At 29.3% G+C, this 22484-nt stretch overlaps 2 protein-coding genes and 1 long non-coding RNA gene across 3 annotated transcripts in view; 2 read left to right on the top strand and 1 right to left on the bottom strand.

Moving 5' to 3' along the window:
- Window positions 1–21991, top strand: part of LOC149890286 (uncharacterized) — a 45189-nt gene extending 23198 nt beyond the window's left edge. The window contains exons 7-11 of the mRNA XM_090085080.1: window positions 175–211; window positions 370–599; window positions 20346–20487; window positions 20702–21051; window positions 21212–21991. Coding sequence (XP_089941206.1) covers window positions 175–211; window positions 370–599; window positions 20346–20487; window positions 20702–21051; window positions 21212–21752 — 1300 coding nt within the window. The 3' untranslated portion in view covers window positions 21753–21991. The remainder of the gene's footprint in view (window positions 1–174; window positions 212–369; window positions 600–20345; window positions 20488–20701; window positions 21052–21211) is intronic.
- On the bottom strand, window positions 11388–13454 carry LOC149890288 (uncharacterized). The gene is made up of 3 exons (XM_090085081.1): window positions 12907–13454; window positions 12061–12716; window positions 11388–11771 (listed from the first exon to the last, which is right to left on the bottom strand). The coding sequence occupies exons 1-2, from the start codon at window positions 12977–12979 to the stop codon at window positions 12358–12360; spliced, it is 432 nt and encodes a 143-aa protein (XP_089941207.1). The 5' UTR covers window positions 12980–13454; the 3' UTR covers window positions 11388–11771; window positions 12061–12357.
- LOC149890287 (uncharacterized) lies at window positions 15836–17452 on the top strand. Its single transcript, XR_016451978.1, has 2 exons — window positions 15836–16054; window positions 16405–17452. It is a non-coding gene; the product is annotated as an uncharacterized LOC149890287 (long non-coding RNA).
- Window positions 21992–22484: the final 493 nt, after the last annotated feature.

The raw sequence follows: 22484 nt of genomic DNA, 5'->3' as shown, positions 1-22484 counted from the left end.
TAAAAGCATAAAATTTATTATTGCAAAATGAATTACTACTGAAAAGGTTTTAAATATAAAAATATTTACTGATAGTTAAACTTGTCCTCAACATTTAAAACATGAAAGTCAAACTTCAACTTAAATGTATCCATAAATATTTAAAAAAACTAATTTGTTTTTCAAACTTTGAAGGTATTGTTACAATGGACTAACCATGAAGGAAAGTAAGGTAGTGTTTTCGTTTTTTTCTATATGATTTTTTAATGCTTAATTACACTTTAGCATATATAGTATATTTAATAGTAAAGTTCTAATCATTTATCCTGTCTATAAAACAACTTAAAATATTTATATTTAATTTTTTTCATCTATTTGCAATTATTGTAGATAAGCAACAGTAGTTATAATGCATATAATGGATCATCATTGGATCAAACAATAGCTGCAGCTTGTATTGTTATTTGTGAATGGGCTAACAAATTGTTAGGCCATGTATTCTCTACAATTGTGGAGCTAGCAAAGTATTTAATTACTGGGAGTTATGTTTCTACAAAGTCTTTGTCCGCTTTTATTGTGATGTCTGCTTCAAATGAACAAGTGGCTAATATTAGTAAAAGGTAAAATATTTTTGATTTAAATTAGATTTTTAGTGATATGAAAAATTGTAAAGCTGATTTGTTTAGTGAATATTATTTTAAAATATACACTGAACTGAAAAATTAATGCACCACATACATTTTGATTTATTTTAATTGTCGTCAATATTTTGTCACCACTTCCTTAAATGACTGCCATGCTTGCAACTCGATATCATTAAGTTTTTCATCAAACTTTTCATCCGATATTAATTTCCTAATATCAGGGCCGACGAAAATTCCTTCTTTTATCTTAGCTTCTGATAAAGATGGAAAAACTGAATGCAGATATTTGAAGCCTTCCCCCTCTTTATTTAAAGCCTTCACAAATTGCTTCATTATACCCAATTTGATGTGCAATGGTGGCAGTAAAACTTTTTCTCTGGGAACCATACTCTGTTTAAGTACGTTTTTGAATCCTGGGGTTAGTTCAGTTCTTGGAGTCCATTCCTTTTTGGTTCAATGATGTTGTTTATCCCGGCTATCCCACTCGCAAAGAAAGCACGGGTATTTTGTATAACCACCTTGTTGGCCTAGTAGCATGCTTATTATTTTCAAATCTCCACACAACATCCAACCGTGTTGCTCATAAGCTATATTAGTCAAAAGCTTTTCCAAATTTTCATAACATTCCTTTAAATGGACAGAATTTGCAACAGGTAACGAGGCATATGTATTCCCATTATGCAGAAGAACTGCTTTCAAACTTCTTTTTGAGGAGTCATCTCCACTCGTTAGGATCGTATTCAATGTCGTACATTTTCGTCAAGCCTGGAATATCTTTACAGAACACTAAATCTTCATCTTCAGCGAAGAATGGAAGAAAATCTTTTTCTCTGTGACGGTACCATGAAAATGAAGTATCAGGTGCCAGCATATTTCTTTCTTTTAATCGTGATCCGAGGAGTTCCGCTACATCTTTGGGAAGATTCAAATCTCTTGTCAAGTCGTTTAAATGTGACTGTGAAAAGAGTTGACAAGCGTCAGAATCTCCATGAAATTCAGGATCAGATTGGTGTACATCCTCTTCCTCTATATCACAGTCAGAATTTTCAATTTGTAGAGCTGGAACCGGGGGCTGCACCATTTTTGAATCGCCAAATATTGCAGGCGTAACTGATGACACGTTTGGATAGTTTATGTCCCTTTTATTTTTTGAATTGTATCCAGTTATGTCACAACAACAAAAGTAGCAATCTTTTACATGGTCGTTAGGCTCTCTCCATAGCACAGGCGAAACGATTTTGAAGCTATTTTTCTGTCCTTTTGACCACTTGCAAAGTTCTAATAAACAAGTCGTACAAATTTTATGAGGTGCCCAAGTTTTGTCTTGGTTACTTAAAGCGAATCCAAAATAACTTTTATAAATATTTTTTACAAAGTCTGTAATACTGTTTCGTTATTTTATCACCATAAATTTCCCGCAAATATGACAGAAACAATTAGGAGAGTTTAAACAACTTCGCGATGCCATTTTAAAGTTTATGTTGCAAGAAGCGCACTTCAACTGTTAAATTTCTAAATCAGTGCGGGTACTTATACAAAAATCCTTTGATTTATCTTAATTACGCCCTTTTCTAATAATATTCACAACAATTAGTTAATATTACCAAATCATTATGTAATAATGAGCTTATTACTAAATTAAGCCAAAATGACCCGTTTTTGACATAATCAATGCGAATTACTAATACTTATTATGTAGTCATTAAAAAATTACTAATTGGCGTTAATTTCTATGTTCCCTTACACTAATTATATGACATAAAAATTGAGCTGAAGTAAATTAATAACGTTTTAGACATTTCAAAAGGTAGGCGCTCAAACATTTTAAAGCAAAATCTTAAATATTCCATATCAAAAAATCCTGACGTGATGGATTTTTTTAATTATTTTTATCGTAATCAGCACATCAGAAACTATAAAAAACGTTACTCAGATTTTAAAGAGGAAAACCATTGCAGGCCTGTGTTATCATTGTTATGCACACAAATACAACTTAAATTGAAACATTTTTGACTATCAATAAATAGTGTTACCATCTGTTGATGTTATTACAACCTGATAGTACTGTTGCATACTCTCAATTAGAGATCAAATTGTTTCTTGAGATGTATCTTCCCACACGCCGATAAGACTCTGACGTAGTTTTTCTAAGCTGTTAGGTGTTGGATGTTAGCTTCTAACACAGCATCCCATTATGTCCCAAAGATGCTCTATAGGGTTCACAGGGTGGCCAGCCAACTGGAAATCAGGGCAATCAGGGAATAGTCAGGAAAAAGCATTTTAGTCAGTGAAATCAGGGAAAAGTCAGGGGTTTTTCCTTTTTTTTGCCAAGAGTCAGGGAAAATTAAATTTAAAAAAAAAAAGAGTAACCTCCTTGACTGAAATGGCCCCCTTGGCCTTGGGGAGATGAATAATAGAAGGAAAGAAAAATTCAATTCATTTTAATATTTTTTTTGTTATTGCAGTTACAACCCTCTTAAATTCTGATAAAAATAGTAAATATGATATTGCTATTATATTATTATCTAAAGTTTGAGAATTATTTTTGAAATAAATTGTTTTTGTATTCAATTTATTTAACTGTGTGCTTCTATATGAATTATATATATTATATGTATTTAATATATTTTATAACTATATGCTTATGTAGTGTAGATTTTTTCCAGGTAAAAAATAGTAACAATAATGTCTAAACTAACTTTTTTTGACAATGACTGGATCAATCATGAATTCCATCCATCATGGGGTTGGCTAAAGAGAACCGATGATAAAACAAAGGCTTTGTGTAGTGTATGTGGAAAAACATTTTCTCTATGTATTATGGGTATAATGGCAGTTAGAAGCCATGAAAAAAGTGGCAAGCATTTGAAAAACATATCTTTAAAAAGTCAACCAAAAGTACTGGATTATTTTAACAATAATGTCACAGAAAAATACAGCATCAAAAGTATCTGCTTCATCAACTTCATTAGTTACTGATTCATTTCTAAAATCTTCTCAACTAGTATCAATCGTTTCAACAACTTCTTCCAGCACATCAGTACCACCTTTCTCTCTATTTACGGCTCAAAATGATGTAACACGTTCTGAAATACTTTGAGCGCTATACGTAACTCAGAAACATTTTTCATACAGATCATGTTCTAAAATTGGACTTCTATTTCAGCGTATGTTTTCTGACAGTTATATTGCTAAAAAAATGACTATTGGGAAAACTAAAGTGGCCTATAACATTACACACGGACTTGCCCCGTATTTTCATGATCTAGTTTTAAAAGCTGTCTTTAACTCTAACCACATTGTTTTATGTTTTGATGAATCTTTAAATGGAGTTGTTCAAAAAGGCCAAATGGATATTTGCATTTGATATTGGGATGTGATGCGTAACTAAGTGACTACAAGATACTTTTCGTCTGTGTTTCTTGGTCATGCAACTGCTTATGATTTGTACAAAGGTTTTACAAATGTCCTAAATGAAAATCTCCAAGCTAAAATTTTACAAATATCTACGGATGGACCAAATGTTAATAGGAAGTTTTTTGATATACTCAGTGATGAATTCGGTAAAAAATTTGAAACATCTATTCTTGAAATGGGTTTTCTATTAATTCAGATGTTCTTGTAGAAAATTTACATGAGAGCTCTGTAGTTGCCCAAAGACAGGTATATGATGGAATTCACCATGTTGTTGGAGTTTGCAATATTGAAATAACCAAATCAATGATTAAAAGTGTAAATATGTCTCATTCACATTACAAAGATTCATTGAAACGAAAGAGAGAAGAACAGATGCAAGAAGAAAAAGAAAGTATTGATAAAAGAGTAGCTGTGCAGAAAATCAAGGAATTAAATGCTAAAAAAACAAAGCTAAATCAATATCATCAGGAAGATATACGCGAGATTGAAGCTGAAATAAAAATGCTTGCACGCAAAATGGAATGAACAGATTTGAATTTTTTTGATTACATAGATTTGAATTATTTTTACTTCCTTAAATTTAAAAATGATTTTTAATCTGAAATAAATCATTTTTGAAAAACAAAAAAAACATTTTTTTTATATTTAAAATCTTTACTTTTTAACATTTTTATATATGTGTGTATTAACTCTTTTGAAAGTTTAAGATAATTATTTTAATGATTTCTATAAGATTTTCTGAACCCTAATTGGTAATATGCAAATCTATTATATATATTGGTAGCAGACCCAGTATAGTACCTTAAGTTTTAACACAGTAGAAAAAGGTATATAAAACAATCAACAACTCAAAATTTTCAAAAAGTTGAGTTGAAAGCTATATAGACTATTGATGTTTTATTATTAGATTAGTAGTTATTGCTTTTTTATAAGTTTATTACAAATTTTAAGGCTGAAGCATAAAATACGATCGTATAACATAAATGAATTTTCTACAAAAAAACTCTGACTTGTAGCTTATAAGTTATTTCCTTTATTGATATTAAACTGGAAAACAAGTTCAAGTAACTTAGGGAAAAATATATTAAGTCAGGGAGAAGTAAGGGAAAAGTCAGGGAATTTGAATGAACAAAGTGGCTGGCCACCCTGGGTTCATATCTGGACTGCAAGTTGGTCACTCCAAAACTTGAATATTAACATTATTTAAGTATTCAGTAACAATATATGTCGTATGTGGTTTAGCATTATCCTACATAGGAAGGAATCGATCTCCAATCTATGGTACAAAAGGTACCACAAAAGGTTCTAAAATGTCTGCTATGTATTGTTGAGAAGTGAGACGTCCTTCATCAACAATAAAAAGCTCTGTGCAGGCTGTTAAAGATATTCTGTCCCATACCGTCAATGAGCCTCCTCCGTATAAAGTGGTTTCTGGAATGTTACAAGCGAAATATCTTTCATTTTGTCTTCTGTACACTCTTGGGTGGTGATCAAAACTTGTAAGGCAAAACCTTGACTCATCCGTAAATAAGACCTATCCCCAATCATGCATTTCTCAATTCATATGCCTCCTTGCAAAAACCAGTCTGTTTCTTCGGTGGTCTACAGACAATCTGGGACCAGTAGCTGCTCCCTGAGGTCGTAAATTTAAAGCACAAAGTCTTCTTCTTATGGTATCTTGACTAACAGCAGTTCTATGAACCTCAGCAAGTTGTATTTGGAGAGTTCTTGCAGTAGTGAACCTTTCTCTCAGTGTTCGAAGCATTAAAAATCTGTCCTCCACGGCATTGGTAGCTCGTCATCTAGCGTGATCATTGGTCTCTGCAAACCTTTGTAGAACCCTATCGACTGTTGTATGAGACTCTCCAAATCTTCTACCAAGTTGGCGGTCTGTTAATCCTTCATTGGACAAAGTAACAATTGCAATACATTCATCACAACTTCAGTTTTGTCTAGAATACTGTATTGCGAACAGATGTGTTGCTCAAACGACAGTTATCTTTTCTCCTGTTAAAACAATTTAAAACCAATGCATACTTTTCTTTCAGAAGTAAGATTCAATTACAGCAAAACATGCTACTTATGAAAAGCTGCTACAATATCGAATTTAAATAAGGGAAATGGAATAAAACCTACAAAAGCCATAACAAACATTATCTTTGTAAGTGATAAATCTGGGAAATACATAATATTTTTCAAAATAAGTGGTAGTTTATAAGTGGTGTGTTAATTTTGCGGTTAAGTGTATTTGATTTTTAAGAAGTTGTTTTAATATGTGTAATCCAATTAAAGAATAGATTATTTTTGATATGAGTGTTTTTAAAATATTTATGGTTAAAACTTTAAGTAAGGGTGTCGTGTTGTTTTCTTTTCTTTGCATTTAGAATAAATGCAAAGAAAAGAAAAGAGGAAAGAGTATATATACATACATATATACATATATAAAACACAAATTCTGTTTGTTTTTTTTTGTATCCTCGAACTCCTCCCAAACCGTTGGCAGTAGGCAATCACTGGTCTAAAGTCAAAATACAGGTTTTTCACCCGGAAATCGCTGTATCTACATAACTGTACAAGGTATTGGCTTACTTATGAAGTCAAAAACTGTCAGGCACTCCCAATTTAGTGGTACCACATTTCCAGATCTCTCCAGGCCTCTGGGTCTCCGGTATTGCAGTTTACCTATTCTTGAAACTTCTATTTTGGATACAATCCCCAATTTTCTAGATTAGACTTCTAGAAGGTTCTAGAAGTTTTTAGAATTCTATTCTAGAAGTTTCAAGAATAGAATTCTAGAAACTTCATTTTTTGATGGAGTAATTTGAAATTTACAATGCTTTAAACATTTTTGTCACAGTGTCTTCCAGGTTAAATTTAAAAATAAACAAAGATGTTACGCAAATGAATCTTCAAATAATTAGATGTATAGTCTCTAACGTTGTTACAAAGGAATTTATTATGTGCGTATGTGCGCTATACAAATTCACAGTTTTGATCTGATCCCCCTCTAACCCTTCTTGCCCCTTGGCGAGATATGATTTCAGAGTAGGGCTTCTCATTTCCCGTAAAAATCTAATTCCCGACAAAAATGATTAATTTCCCGAAATCCCGGGATTAGGTAAAAAGCAAGAATTTATCCAATTAGGTGGGGGAAATGTGTAAATTAAAACAAATACAAAAAAAAACACCTTTTCAATACAAAACAAATATAAACGTCAATAACATTATATTTTTTATATAGATTGATTTTTAAAATAATTTTTTAAAAAACATAAATTGTCAATAGCGCTATCACTAAACGATGACCGAATTTTCGTAACAAAAAGACCTGCCGACTTTTTACATACAAACTACTTTCTTAACGTAACTTATTACTTTACTTTCTAACTATCAACTCTTATGCGTAACTAATTACTTTTTTTGCACGTACAAGTATTTGTAACTTGTCCGTAGTTATTTTATATTTAACATATCAGGGACTCCCCTTTATTCATTGTAATTTCTTGCAATTGTGATTATTTATTAGATTAGTCACCAATTATTTGCAGTTTTGGTTTGTGTCTAAGATAGATAAAATATTATTATTGAATTTGATTTATAAATTGATTTGGTTTGTTTATCTAAGCTTTATATGCTGTAAGTTACAACATATAAAATTTAAATAAGTAAATCAAATCTATTTATAAATCAAATTCAATAATAATATTTTATCTATCTTAGACACAAACCAAAACTTCCAAATTTTTATAGAAATTTACAAAAGGGAAAAGGAAGTAATTTGTACTCAAATTTTGAATAATAATATTTTTAACATCTTTTTAAATGTTTAAAATATGTTTTAAAAAATTCCCGGGATTCCCGGGAAATTTCATTGAAATCCCAGGATAACGGGATGGTTTTTTACCTCCGGGATCCCGGGAAAACGGGATCCCGAGATCCCGTTTGAGAAACCCTATTTCATAGCTATTAATTTTAGTAGTTTTTACCATTAAAAACCAAAAAATTGTAAATATGTATTATCGGCCTTTTTTGATGATTTTTGAGGGATCTTTTTGGAAAAGTATATGGTATAAATTAAGGAGAAAATTTTTAAAGCAGATTTTTTTGGAAGAGATTATTGTGATTTATTGATGTGTTTGTTGAGAAAAAGCTAGATTACTACAGTGTGGTTTAGTTGCCAAAAACATGACTACTTAGCTGCAAATGCATTTTTAATTAATATAGTTAAGTCTTATACCTAATAGCTAGAAAACCTGGCGCGTTGCACCGGGAATTCCAGCTAGTATATATATAATTTTTTTGTGTGTAGCAAAAACAGTTTCAATAAAAGTTATAGTTTGGCTAGTAAAATGGGTCTGATAGCATATCCATAATATACTCCACCAAGTTTGGAAACTTCTGTTATAAGGAGCAAAATCAGTATTCCAATTATAGACACCTAAATAATGCAATGGCTCCTTAAGAGCAAGCTATAAAATACCTTTGAAATCCTACTGGCTAATAGCATAAGATTTCTTACTTGAAAAATCTGTTGTTATTGATTATGTAATATTGAATATATTATGAATTATTATTATTATATGGTGTAGAAGTTTGCTGCAAATTTTGTAAGGCCTGTTTTTAATGGATATAGAATTCTTAAGGAAAAATCTTTCACTGGAAGTTCAAAAAAAAAACTATAAAAGTTGTTCAAATTTGAAATAGTTTCCCCTTTAGTATAAAGAATAAGTATATCAAGGAAAACAACATCTTGATTTCAGGTCAATTTAATGGCTACTCACTCTCTATTTTTTACTAGACTCTAGTAAAAATTTAAATTGAAGAGGTGTTTTCGTACAAGTTTTCAGAGGTTCATAGTTTTCAGGATTCTAGATTATTTATATACTTGTGTAATAAAAACCAATATTTTGTGGATCATACTTATTAACTTACCTGGCTTTTTTTTTTTTTTTTGGTTGTCGCAGAAGTGATTTATTTTAGCATTTCTTTCTGCAACTTTTTGATGTTTTTTTTTAAAATTTAAAATGACATCTGCTTCTAGAAAGAATGCAGTAAGTTCCTTTAAGTTGTTTCAAGTGTTTCTCTCCTGCTGCTCTCTTCACTCTGCTGACATAATCTTTGTTTCCTGCTGAAGTAATTAAAATATTCTTAACAATTTGCAATCATTGTAGAAAATAATATCTTTGTCTTAAGCAGCACTGCTTTTCATTCTATCAGCTGTGATGTCTTTTTTAAAACTTTTGGTTAAAATATCAAAGAGCTTGTAGGATTGATTGAAAAGTTCTTTTTCCAGTTTATAATTTCTTTTTCTAATTAATCAGGACAGCTGTCCAAGTTCAAAGAAGGCATTTTCATATACGCTTATATTGATTGAAAAGTTTAAACACTTTTGTTCTGGAATGCCCGGATGTTAAAAAGGAACTAATACCTACTTTTTCCCAAACTTTTTGAAGCTTGGAAAACAAGGCAACAACGTTCTTGATTTAAAGCTACTCTCAAGCAAACAAAGTCAATGACTGTCATGTTTATGTTTGCAAAGGTTATCCAAAGAAGCTTTATATTTGTTGCTGCTCTTACTAATGATGAACTGGTAGTGATAGTAAAGTGATATAAAATTTTTCAAAACAAACGCATTATTCCAGCAACTTTCTTTTCCAAATAATTGAGCGATTGATCGTTTTTTATTCATTATAAAAAACATGTAATTGCAATAAGTAACAATTAGTTACGAAAAATTTAAACGCGTTTTCAAAGACTTTAAAAGAAACCACGCTAAAACTAATTTCTTCAATGGAACGAAGAAAGTAATTAGGTTTGAGCATTGTTTTTGCATGCATTTACAAAAGCATTCGAAATTTTACTAAAAATGCCTGCATTTGCAATTACTTTAAAAAAAAACCATGCTTAAGCTTAACGATTGCTTTCTTCAATAGAGCAGCGGTTAAATCCTGATATGCGGATGACAAAAGTAATACTTCAAAGCAATATTTAGAAAACACACCGCGCATATCTTTTTAAATGGATAATTTATGGTTGTTCACTCAAATCGTGTTAAAACGCTCCTCCAAATTTAAAGATTTTCAAATTCTTAAAGTTCTTTAAATTATTATTTTTCTATGTTAGTTCATTTTATAAATGATACTCAATTCAATATAAAATTTTTTTTGTTTTTGCTACTATTATCAAAAAAGTAATTTGTATTAAAAAGAAGTTTGTATGATAGTTAATATTATAAACACAATTAAGGAGACCTTGGAATTGCTCTACACCTTTTCAAAATGTAATTGAGAACTTGAAAGTTGTAATTAAGAAAAGTAAGACTTGATTGAAAAATACAACATGTAATTTAGAAATCCCGATATGCAATTAAGAAACACAACATGTTTGAAAATTCACCGGCTCAGTTAAATTATTTGTGTTTTATTTGTTATTCATCTGAAATCTCAATTAAATTTTTCACAAAAAAAATTTAAAAAATTTTAACTGACACCCAATAAAATTTTTCCAGTTACCGCCTAAACCTCAAATGTCTTTTTCATTCTGTGTCATTTTATTTCATGACTTTATATATCCTATTGATATTATATTATTTCCAGCCTTAAATTACAAAGTATATTAGGACTACAAAATTCAAAATACAAAGAACTTTATCTTCTTTATACTTTCTTTAATTACAACTATCATGTTCTCAATTAAGTTTTTTTGATTTCTTATTAACAACTTTCATTTTCTCAATTACATTGGACGTTTCTTAATTACAACTTTTATTTTCTCAATTACATCTTACTTTTCTTAGTTACAACATTCATCTTCTCAATTACATGTAACGTTTCTTAATTACAACTTTCACCTCAATTACATCTTACTTTTCTTAATTACAACTTTCATTTTCTCAATTTCATCTTGAAAAGGTGTATATTTGTAAAACGTCAAAGAGTGAATAAAGGGTGAAACGGATAACTTTGAATTTTGTCTTACACAGCAAATTCATTTTTTTCTGATTGCAAAACACTATTTATATTTGCACTTACTTTTATATATTTTAAAGTGCACAAAAAACCTTTAAAGATTTAAATCTTTAAGAAACGTATTTTGAAATTTAGAAATGAATTATGAACCGTAAATGATACACTTTGGCATTAACTCTGTTAATTTATATATCTATACCTTATATAATATGTTTAAAATATGTTTAAAAATCCAAGGACAAGGTTGTCTTATAATAGAACTGTTTACTTTATTTTTTTATATTATTCAAACAAAAAAAAAACAAACAAACGCAATGTGAAATAAAAAAAATTTGAGGTCAGGAAGAAATAGATATGCAAAATAAATAAAATCTAGATGTTAAATTGATTCAACAGTTGAATATTATAAACTAATCTTTATGCTATATTTACACTTATATTTGGAATCGTTACGTTTATAGTTGAAATCCCAATCTTAGCAAGTTTATTGGAACAGCTTTTGTGAGTTACTCTATCAACAGTGCTAAGCAATTTTTCATCTTCATTATTATTCAGCTTTTCGGTCTTAAAGATACTTTCTTTCTCATAAGCAGTGGGTTTACAAAAATGCACATTAGTTTCTTCTTTTCTTTTTTTTCTTTGTTGAAACAAAATTTGTTTGAGGCTTAATTCTTTTCTTGGAAGTAACTAATGACGACGCCTTTATTTCTTTCACTGAACAATATTTTGATATTGCATCAAAAGTGTTTATTGTAGTTGTTATCTAAAGTAGATTCCAATATATATGTGTGTGCATATATATATATATATATATATATATATATATATATATATATATATATATATATATATATATATATATATATATATATATATATATATATATATATATATATATATATGTATATGTATATGTATATATATGTATATGTATATGTATGTAAATATATACACACATATACATATATATATAATATATTTAATTGTGTGTGTAAGTGTGTTTAATGTAATACTAATAACTGTTAAAAAGTTTGATATGGTTCATTACTCACTTGTTTTCCAATGTATTTTAAAGCTTCAATATCCAAGTTGCTACAGTTGTTAACACGGTGCATCAAGGTATGGAGCAAGTTCTCTGTCTTAGACTTTGTTTCTTCAAATTTTGAAACTTTGTATAAATTCTCTAGGTTGCATTTTATTGAATTTATTTCGTTGTAAGAGTATCCATCCTTTTGTTCAACTGAATTTTTAGCCTTATCATCAACTTTATTGTTCACAGCTAAAAAGTCCTTAAGCAGATGTACATGTTTACACAAAGTATTTTTTATGAGAAAGTCAAAACAATTGCATTACCATTTTGGTTGAAGATTAAAGACTTCACAAAACGCATTGTAGAACTGTGGAGCTAAATCTGTCATAAACCATTTAGGTTGTATAGTCCCAACCTCATTTTTTATTTTTTTGAAAAAGACTTTAATGAATGATTCATTTTCATGGTTAGCTAAACACCAAGCAATTGGATGACCTTGACCAAACTCGTCCATAATCAGTAGAGAAATCAAAAGAAAATTATAACCAGTTGTTTCATGTGTTGAGTCGAAGCATAAACAGTTACTCTCAAAATTTTCCAGTATTTCCTTCTGTACCTCTGTCTGGATTACTATGATAAACTCTTCATCTTTGAACTCGTGCTGAGATGAAGCTTGGCCTAAAATATAATTTTTTATAAATTTTATTGAGATATTAAAAAAAAAAAATTTTTGTTTGCTAAATTCTTTCCACAACATTATGGAATGCAGAAATTTCAAGCTTATAAAACTTAATTTTTTTAATATATGAAAATAAAAGTAGTTTTTTTTAAGATTTACTGCCAAGAGCATTAAAAGTAAGTTATTTACCTTGAAGTTTATAAAAAAGAATAGGGGTCTTATCTAGTTGCTGCCATTCTTGGATCCATGATAAAACACTCATTTGGTCATTTGCATGTCGTTGCACCTCTTGCAATCCAAAAGCGCGTCCAATGTTTAAAATATCTCTGTTTTCGAGTAAATGAATTCTTTGAAACTTAGAACCAATATCATCTCTATCATAAAAATTTGTAAGTTCATTTATGACAAGAATAAAAAAACAAATTACTATGTACTAGTTGTTTGGAACCATATTACAGACTGTGGAATCAAAAGGTTTGTAAGTGACAGGGTGTATGCCAATATTTTAAGATCAGAAAAAATAGACTTTAGATTTAATGGAGTTTTGTTTAAAAAAATGCTCTTCAATTGCAAAAATATCAATATAAACACAATACACATTTAAAGTAAACAAATTTTTTTATATCATCTAGAATTTTTCTGCGTGTAACTCCTTGTTGTAGTTTAGAAGCAATTTCTTGGCGTTGCCATTTAGTTATCCATGTGTGATGATAGTCTTGGCCATGCCTGTAATGAGTATAGCAGACTTCAATTTTTACTTTTTCATCGCTATCTGCAACTTCTTTGATGGTTGATGTGTAGTTTTTCTCAATCTTGCGTGTTCCTAAATTATTACAAATTCAAAGCATTACTTACACATAATGTATATGTAAGTGACTTTCAAATAGATTTATATGCATAGACCTTTCACAAAAAAAATCTTATTTACCAAAATTTTAAATCTGATTTTAATTAACACATCAACTAATATATAAATATAAAACTAATAAAACTTCATTTTCAAAATGTTACCATTTTATGCTATAGTAAGACACTAAACTTTGTCACAAAGCAAACTAAAAAACTATGTTACCTGAAGACTTAATTCTGCGCTTTCCAGTTCTTCTTGATTTATATATACCGCATCGATTGCATTGCCAATACTTTGTTTTGGAACCATCTTTTCCAATAACATCACTTGAGTCTTAACACAAGAACTTCCCTTCGCTTCTTCTAACTGACATTTCCAGCTATCAAAACCTTTTAAATAAAAATACAAACAAATTAATGCTATATATTTGATGTAACAGACATTTTTCAACTTGTTTTTAGCCACAATTAGCAGACTTACTTGCTTTATTATCAAAATTGACTAACTCGATTCTGAATTAAATATTATGACTTTGATTGAGGTGTTTTCGCAAATCTTTGATTTTATGGAGTCGATGTCCACATTGAATACATAAACAATTTCCAGTGTGACTAACATCGCTGACTCCATGGGGCTTGATCATATGTCTTTTTAAATCATATAGACGTGTGAAAGTACTTTTACAATTTTCATATGTACAAGAAAACAGAGAAGTCTTCATTTTTGATTGTCAGTTATTGTAAACAACCGTAAATTATCCATTTAAAAAGATATACGCGGTGTGTTTTCAAAACATTGTTTTGAAGTATTACTTTTGTTATCCGCATATCATGATTTAACCGCTCCTCATCAATAGCGTTTTTTTTTTTTGTTTTTTTTTCTTGTTTTCCTTAAAGTGAAGTAATGTTTGTTTGCATGTTAAAAAACTTCTAAAAGTTTTTAAAATATTCTTCAAGTTTTACTAAAAAATACATTATCTCTTAGAATATATAAAGTTATTATGTTTATTATAATTTTATTTTTTTTATTGCGCGTTTAACAACACCAATAATATTGACAATTGAATGGGCATAAATTAAAAAGTTCTAGCGATTCTAAAATCCATTTGTATAAATATAAAAATTAATATATAGATATTAATAAGACGTCATTTTGCGATTTATTTCTTTAGTTCCGTTTATTTTAATTTCTTCACGTTTATACGTATATTTTATGAGTAAATAAATTTAACGAACTAAATTGAAAAAAAAAACTTTTGTATCGTTGGATAACAGTTTACAATCATGGCGTGTTATAGACGATAATTCGTCTGACTTTTTTTTCCCGTGAACTTTGGGAAGTCAGACGAGAAAACTTTGGTTATTTAAAAAAATGATTAATGGCGAAATATAATTACGGTTCGCATGTTTAAGGATGGGAGTAATAAACGTTTCAAAAATCGACTATTTTCAACCAATTATCAACCATTTTGCCAAATATAAATATACGTCGAATATATCTTGTAAACCCGTATTTTGTACTTTCAAATTAATGTTTTTCACAGCCTGTTGGTTGGCAAACAAAACAATCTATGCCATTGCTGGGAGCTATTAAAGCTTCTTTTTGGTAATCCTTTAAAGACTTAAAAAAAAATAAATCACAAACTATTTTAAAAGCATATTCTAAATTATCCTTTTCGTTTGTCATATTGCTTCTGAATAGCACTGACAATTTAATTAACTAAATTTTGGCGAAACTTTTAATTAACTCCCCGAAACTTTACGATATTTCATTAAGATCAAAGAAAAGCCGCAGGAACATATTTGTTCCGGTAGATCAAGGACGTATTATTAGATGGACGTTCAACGCATTGTTTCATAAAAAAGATATGCGTGTTACGCTTTGTTTAGATAACAAAAGCGAAACAATAGGTGATAATTGCGAAACCGGGGAGAATTTTTATTTTTTTCGACGTCGGAAAAAGATGGTCTCGACTATCCAATAAAAATATTTTTAAAAAGTATTTTACTGAGCATCGATACATAAAATGAGTATGACAGAAAACTTTGCTATTAATCAAGATTATTCTTTTTTGCTTGAAAATATTGATAACCAAATTGAATTAGTTGTGGATGATTTTATTGAGATAGATCTTGAAGAGTTGGCGGAATTGTTATCAGAGGATTTTGAATTGGAGCTCATGCCACCAGCAATTCCTACAGAGAAGCTGATTGCAGAAGAAACCAAAATGCTGAAAAAAAACAGAAAAACGCTTAATAAATAAATTTACCTGTCTGAAATGTTACAATAAATATCTTAGAGAATCGAATTTTAAAAAGCATGAAAAGAAATGTTACATTGCCACTAAAGGTGTGCTTATACTCACATGTTGTGGAGCTTAACGCCTAAACGGGTGCTAATTTATATTTGCAAATACTCCCAGATTATGAAAATATTGTAATAACTCTTAATTTTGATTTTAGAAATTATTCAAAACTGTAAATTGTTGTAATGTACTATTAAACTTCCATATAGAAGAATGCAAGTTGTCTTTATTACATTTTTTACATTTACTGGTGTAAGAAAATGTACACAGTTAAAAAATGGCTAGTTAAAGGTAATAGATGATTGACATTTCTCTTTAACCTGGGTTCCATTACAGCCAAGTTAGTATGGTAGATGGTTCTAAAATCACAACAGACTTCTAAACATATTAATGAACAACCTTTATGTGTAATAACTTTAATGTTTTCAACTGTATTACCTTCTCTCGTTTCAATTATTCCAACATCCTCATTTGATGTGCTTCGGAAATTTTTAAAATCAGAAAATTTAGTTCTGATTAGAAAAAAAGATAGTGGAAGTCATTATTACATTTACAGATGTTTATGCATGAAATGTTGGAGAATATAATATTAGCAGATTGAAGATTTAGTTGATCTGGAAGAGATTTGTTAATGTTAATGGATAATGGCACTTCACGATTTAAAACAATTAGTCTCCACATGCCATTTGATTGGCGATAACTATTGATTTTAACTATTACAAAATAATTTTTGTTATTTTCATTGTAACAGTCAAAACCATGTTTTGATGCAAATGCTTTTAACCGTTGATGAATATTTATCGCATGTACTTTTTCATTTCTTCCAACTCTTGTGAGTGTGTTACATACATAACAGGTTTTTGTGTGTTCAGAAAAAGTGAAGAATTTATCATTCCTCTCAACTTCAAAGCCTTTTTTTGATTTTAAATCTAACCTGTATAAGACCATATAACATGATTTGCATAAATATTCAGGATGAACTTTTTGATAGTCTAAGGTTGTATCCAGCTTGTAAAAGCTAAGAATTGCTTGTTTATAGATAACAACAGGTTTTATTTGATAGTGACTATCCTGCTTTATTATGCAGCCACACTTTCCACATTAATGTTTTAAATATTCCTCATGAAGACTCATTATTTATCCTGTAATGAGATAATAAATATAAATATAAAATTACTTCTTTTGATATAATATTTAGAAAAGGTTGAAAATAAGGCTATACATCACTTGTAGAAGGCTCAAGAATATGCAACTAAAAGTATGGTCTTATCATTTTTATTATTTCTGTTGTTACTATTAGTAACAACAGTAATAATTAAAAAAATAAGATCATTATAACTTAAAGTAGCTCTACATGGCAGTTTAAAAATGCTTAAACAAAAATGCTCATTAAAAATACATACTTTATATATCTTTCCAACTCTTGAAACGAATAGTATTTTATGAACTTTAAGATGCTTTTAGTTATAATACCTTTAGACAAAATGCAGTTTAGGTATCGAAAGTAAGAAATTTTTTAACTAGGTCGTTCACGAAAAAAAAAAATCACAAATTCAAGAGAAAAAAAAAAGCGAGGCAAATTAGTTCGACATTTCCGACAAAAATAAGAAATACTCTCTGATTTGAACCTTAAAGTGGGAAGCATAATCTGAGAGTGGGGTGAAAAGAGCATTAAAAATATCTTTTTCGACCTTTAAACTATATCATAGCAGGTTCAATTTAATAAGGAAAATTTGTTTCACTTTACTCTATCCATTCTAGTAAACCAAACATAGCCTTTTTGCAAAAGCCTAGTTTTAGACGTCAAAGTTTAAACACAGCTAAATTTTTATTAAGCAAAGTTCATAGCTCAAATCAACCTTTTTCAGATTTGTGAACTATTCTTGATTAATTTTTTTGTCTTTTATAACCATAAGCTTCAGTAAATGCATAATTATAATGGGTTTACTGAGGAAGGTTTTTTGACGGAAATTTGACGAGTAGAAGTCGGAGTATCTGTATCATGAATTTAGAAAATTGACGGTAACACGCATAGTTTTTGGCTAATTTGCGGCACCTTTGATCTATAACAATGCGTTGAACGTCCATCTATTAATACGTCCTTGGGTAGATGAAAAATTGCATTAGCGCACAAACCAAAGTTTTCTCGTCTGACTTCCCAAAGTTCACGGAAAAAAGTCAGACGAATTATCGTCTAGGCGTATTAAAAATCAATAATTTGCGCGCACTTGCCTGTAAAATTGTTTTGAAAATATGAGAATTAATTAAACTCAATAAGCATCTTTGATGTATCCAAAAATTTATTAACTAGAATAAAAATTTTTTTGAATATAAAACTCACTTATTTATTCTTAAATTAGACGTTCGTCAATCATTTAAGATACGAACGTCAACCTCCATTAAAGAAAAAAACGATTTGTCGCGCCTTGTATAATTAATTGAATGTATAGACCAAATGCTTTGCTACAGGTGGTAAATAGATAAAAGTAGAAAATAGTATTATAATCACAGATTTACAGTTTAACACATGATGACAAGGAGTCAAAATTTATATCTATCACGTCTAATAACCCTAGAAACGAGAAATTAATAATTTTCATACATATAGGTTAGCTTCTGAGCCTAATTTTTTTCTTGTTGATATTCTAAACACTCTATTGTATAATTTACAAATGTACATACATGTCAAATATATTGTATTAAATATTTTTTTTATACATCATGTCTAGAATGCTATATAATGTAAAAATTTTAAGTTTACATATGATTACCGTTGCTCCTAAAAGTCACCTGAAATCTGGATTTGTTATTTTGAAAACAAGGTCTAATACTTTATTTATGAATTGAATATTTGAGAAACTTGTGAGATTTTTTTTGCAAAGAATATATTGTTTCACTGTGTAGGAAATTTTTAAATGCATTTTTGTTATTTTAGGAAAGAATTGTTAAAATATTAAACAATAGTTTTGGATTACGTTAAATAGTAATATATAAATCTGTAAACAGGTTTTTTTTTACTATGAACAATTACTTTTGATTAATACATTTTATTTTGTAATTGCATATTGCCAAGTTTACGTAAACACTAGATATTGCTATTGAAACTTTTGCTCATAAGCCTTTGCATTTTGTTGAATTCCATTTTTGAGAGGACACCTGTTAGATGTCAATTGTAATAAATCAAGAATATAACATTTAAAATTCTATTAAAAATGATGCTCTTACTTCAGAGTTGAAAAATAAACGATAAAATGTTTTCGCAATTTTAAATTAAAGAATTTTGTGTAAAAGTCTCCGTTATTTGTGATTCTTTCAAAAAAAGTAAGGATTTTAGTTCTGATAACTGTAAAAATACAAACAAGATTCAAACATCCTTGGCAAATATACTCAATGTCAATGATATGTTTTTAATTTCTCGGTCTTGAACTCTTGTCTTCCTTGGCCTTCCTGATCGCGTCTTACTTTTATGTAATCCACTTCGCTGGAGTCGTTGTAAATTTCTTTATACATCGAGAAACCTTTAATTTTATTGCAATTTGGACTTAACCTAATTTGGAATGACCTTCTTTCGCATAAACAGCTCTTCTTTTTCCTCTCTGTTACAGTTAATTCATTTCTTTCACCCCTGAAACATTAATAATGCTTCTAAAATTTCGCAAATTATATTTAATCGCGTATTTCAACGAAAAGATGCTCCAAAGTTGTTTCGATTATTCTCTTGCTGTGTCAGCATTTTTAGACAGCTAAAATAGACAGATAAATAACTCCAAACTCACACTTCAGAAATCATAATATATCATCGTATATTATAAATGGCAATATTAATCCAATCCAAATTCTGTAAGACAAATATTAAGATGACGTTATCAAAAAAACAATATAATACAATATAACAGTATAATACAGTAATGATAAAGTAAGATAACAGTATAACACAATATAACAAAAAACAATATAATACAATATTTGCATATACTCAAAAAATGTGATCAAACTGATATCAGTTAAAATGAAAATGATTTGTTTACTGAAGATATTAATTACAGTCACGTCAATCCCAATTATTGTTCTATAAAAATTACAAAGCTGTCACTGTGTATTAAATTTTTCTACCATCTATTAAACCTTGATGTCTTTTTAATGACTTAAATATCATAGAGATGAGTGACTTCCTAGCCTTTTACACAACCTACCTGTTTGACAACTAGCCCCAGTATCTCCTATAGTTGATGAAAATGGGTTTGATTTTGCATACAATTGGATAAAATAATATTTTTTTTATTATAGCTATTAATAAAAATATCTTGCACTTATTTTTGAAGAAAGTTTTTAAATATTTTGATAAAAGGAATATTTCATTCAATATTGACTATTTAAACTACTTATTACTTCAACCATCAAACTAACTTAATTCAGTTTCATTTGATGTTAGTTAAGTCACTTTTCTATGGAGTTCATTTTTATTTTATTTAGATTTAATATGAATTCAATGATAAACCTTAAACCTAAAATATCTGATGGTGTAGATCTAAAAAGTCATGATACTCTACAAGTTGTCCCTCACACGCAAAAGAAAAGTGAAAATGATAAATTTGTCACAAGCACACAACTCAATGTATGTTTTTTTTTTTGTTTACATAATTAGTAATTCTTATGTAACACTTTTTGCAACATTTTAAAAATATTAGAATTCTTTACCTAAGCAAACACGTGTAAAACGAACTAGAAAATGCTATTACGTTTTCAGCATTCATTTCATACATTAGTTGTACTTACAAAAGACTTGATTTGGTGTATTATTATGGCACTTTGAAATGTTTGTTTTATAGATTCCAATAGAAACATTTACAATTGATGTTTCGTCTCCTGTTATGTATGATGATGTTTCCAAAATGTTTACTGCAACTCAAGAACGACCTGTTTTAAACGATGTGAATATTGATGCTACTAGTTTGAAACATCAGACATGCCTATATTCATTGGAGAAAAATGATGCTTACTTCACTTCGTTGAATATTAAATCGTTTGTACCATGTACAAGTAAAACGACTCCGAAGAAATTAGGACGCCAAAGGTCTATTAAAAATAAATCACCATATGCTTCATTCCACTCAAATGTATCACCTGCTCTACAACAAAGTATAGTAACTACTCAAAAACCAATATTATCTACTGGAGAGTTAGTATTCGTTTTGTAAAGAATTTTATTATTATAAATATCATTTTTTATGACCGATTTGTAGCACTAAGAAAACCTTCACTGTATAAAGTAAGTTTTTTTATTTTTTCCTTCAATTATCAAACTTTACTGTTCTAGAAGTGACTTAATCAATTTTCAGGATTTTCCATTACGTTTCACCTTCTACTTCATACTCAGATATGTCACCTTCCGAAATTGAGTTTCTTAACTTTCCCTGTGGCGAATTTTCAACAAGAAATCAGTATAATAGAGCCCAGCGTTGTCAGTCTGTACCATCAATAAGCAAGAGAAATGTTAATGTACATCAACCACTAACTCCTCAATATCTGTATAGTGAAGACATTTTTGGTAAGCCTGCTCAAATGAAAGCAAGACGTAATTTAAGTTCTCTCTTCAACGAGTCGAGTATATACAATGATGATGTTTCACAATTCACACCGAGTATCAAAGAACGAGATGACGTTAATAACTGCTTCTTAAAGCAAATTGAAAAAACGAATGAAATAGCTTTAAGCGAATTGGAATATCAGATCAACAAACAACCAGCAAACGTTCTAAATGTCGATCTTAATCTTTCCACTCCGGACGATCTTTCTGATCTTGCATACAGTTTTGAAGATATTGGAGGGCAAGAACTTTTTGACAGTTTTCAACCTAGAGAGCGAATTTTCCAGAGTTAAGTGAGTTGAACAGTTTAAATAATGTTATTTAGAATGTTTTATGACAAACTTAAACTGTTTGCAATTTTCTGTTCTTAAATATCTATTTTCAATAGCAAATTTTTTTGTAATCACAAATGTTTATAAGAAGTGCATCTATATAAACAAGACGAAAGTATGGTTTGCAATCTTAACTATACTTAGTCACTTTTTATACGTTAACTGAACCTTTATGACTCAATAAAATTGCGCTAACGAAATATGATTTTCATTCTTTGAGGTAAATAGTAATATTCATGGAACTCATTGAAAGATATTTGTGCAATTATCATTTACACATCATTCTCAATGAGCTCCATTTCCAACCACTAGCTGGGAATCCTTTATATACTTTTGGTAACCTTTTATATTGTTTTTTTCTTTATCTTTGAGGAATGAATAGACGAAATCTTTTATACCTTTGTAAATTCACCCTTTGGCCGTACAAATTAGTTAGAAATATTGAAATTGTGGTCAGGTTATGTAACGAAAATAGCTATAAAATATCTCTTTCTTAGTACTTTACAATATACATTATCTTATATTTGAGATTTAAAAAATACAGTTTACTTGCTTTCAATATAGGCTTTTTTTTTTTTTGCACAATGCATGATTTTTTTTCTTTCTGGCAATCCTGAACACGCTCCTTGCTACGGAGCTTTTTCATCTTTGGACTATAATTTAATCCGGAAACTTGTTGAAATAAGCCGTAAC

Source organism: Hydra viridissima, unplaced genomic scaffold (genome assembly GCF_058129835.1).
Source record: "Hydra viridissima isolate aposymbiotic clone 2 unplaced genomic scaffold, HvirCarnegie_v1 scaffold_4, whole genome shotgun sequence".
Lineage (NCBI taxonomy): Eukaryota > Metazoa > Cnidaria > Hydrozoa > Anthoathecata > Hydridae > Hydra > Hydra viridissima.
Note: the sequence above shows the minus strand (reverse complement) of the source record. Positions and strands in the feature narration are given on the sequence as shown.

What these genes read in the sequence shown, in the direction of transcription:
- LOC149890288 (XM_090085081.1), bottom strand. Translation starts at nt 12,979, where the DNA reads ATGAGTGTTTTATCATGGATCCAAGAATGGCAGCAACTAGATAAGACC. An exon ending in TCTTTTTTATAAACTTCAAG is followed by an intron (nt 12,717 to 12,906) that starts GTAAATAACTTA and finishes ATTATATTTTAG; the next exon opens with GCCAAGCTTCATCTCAGCAC.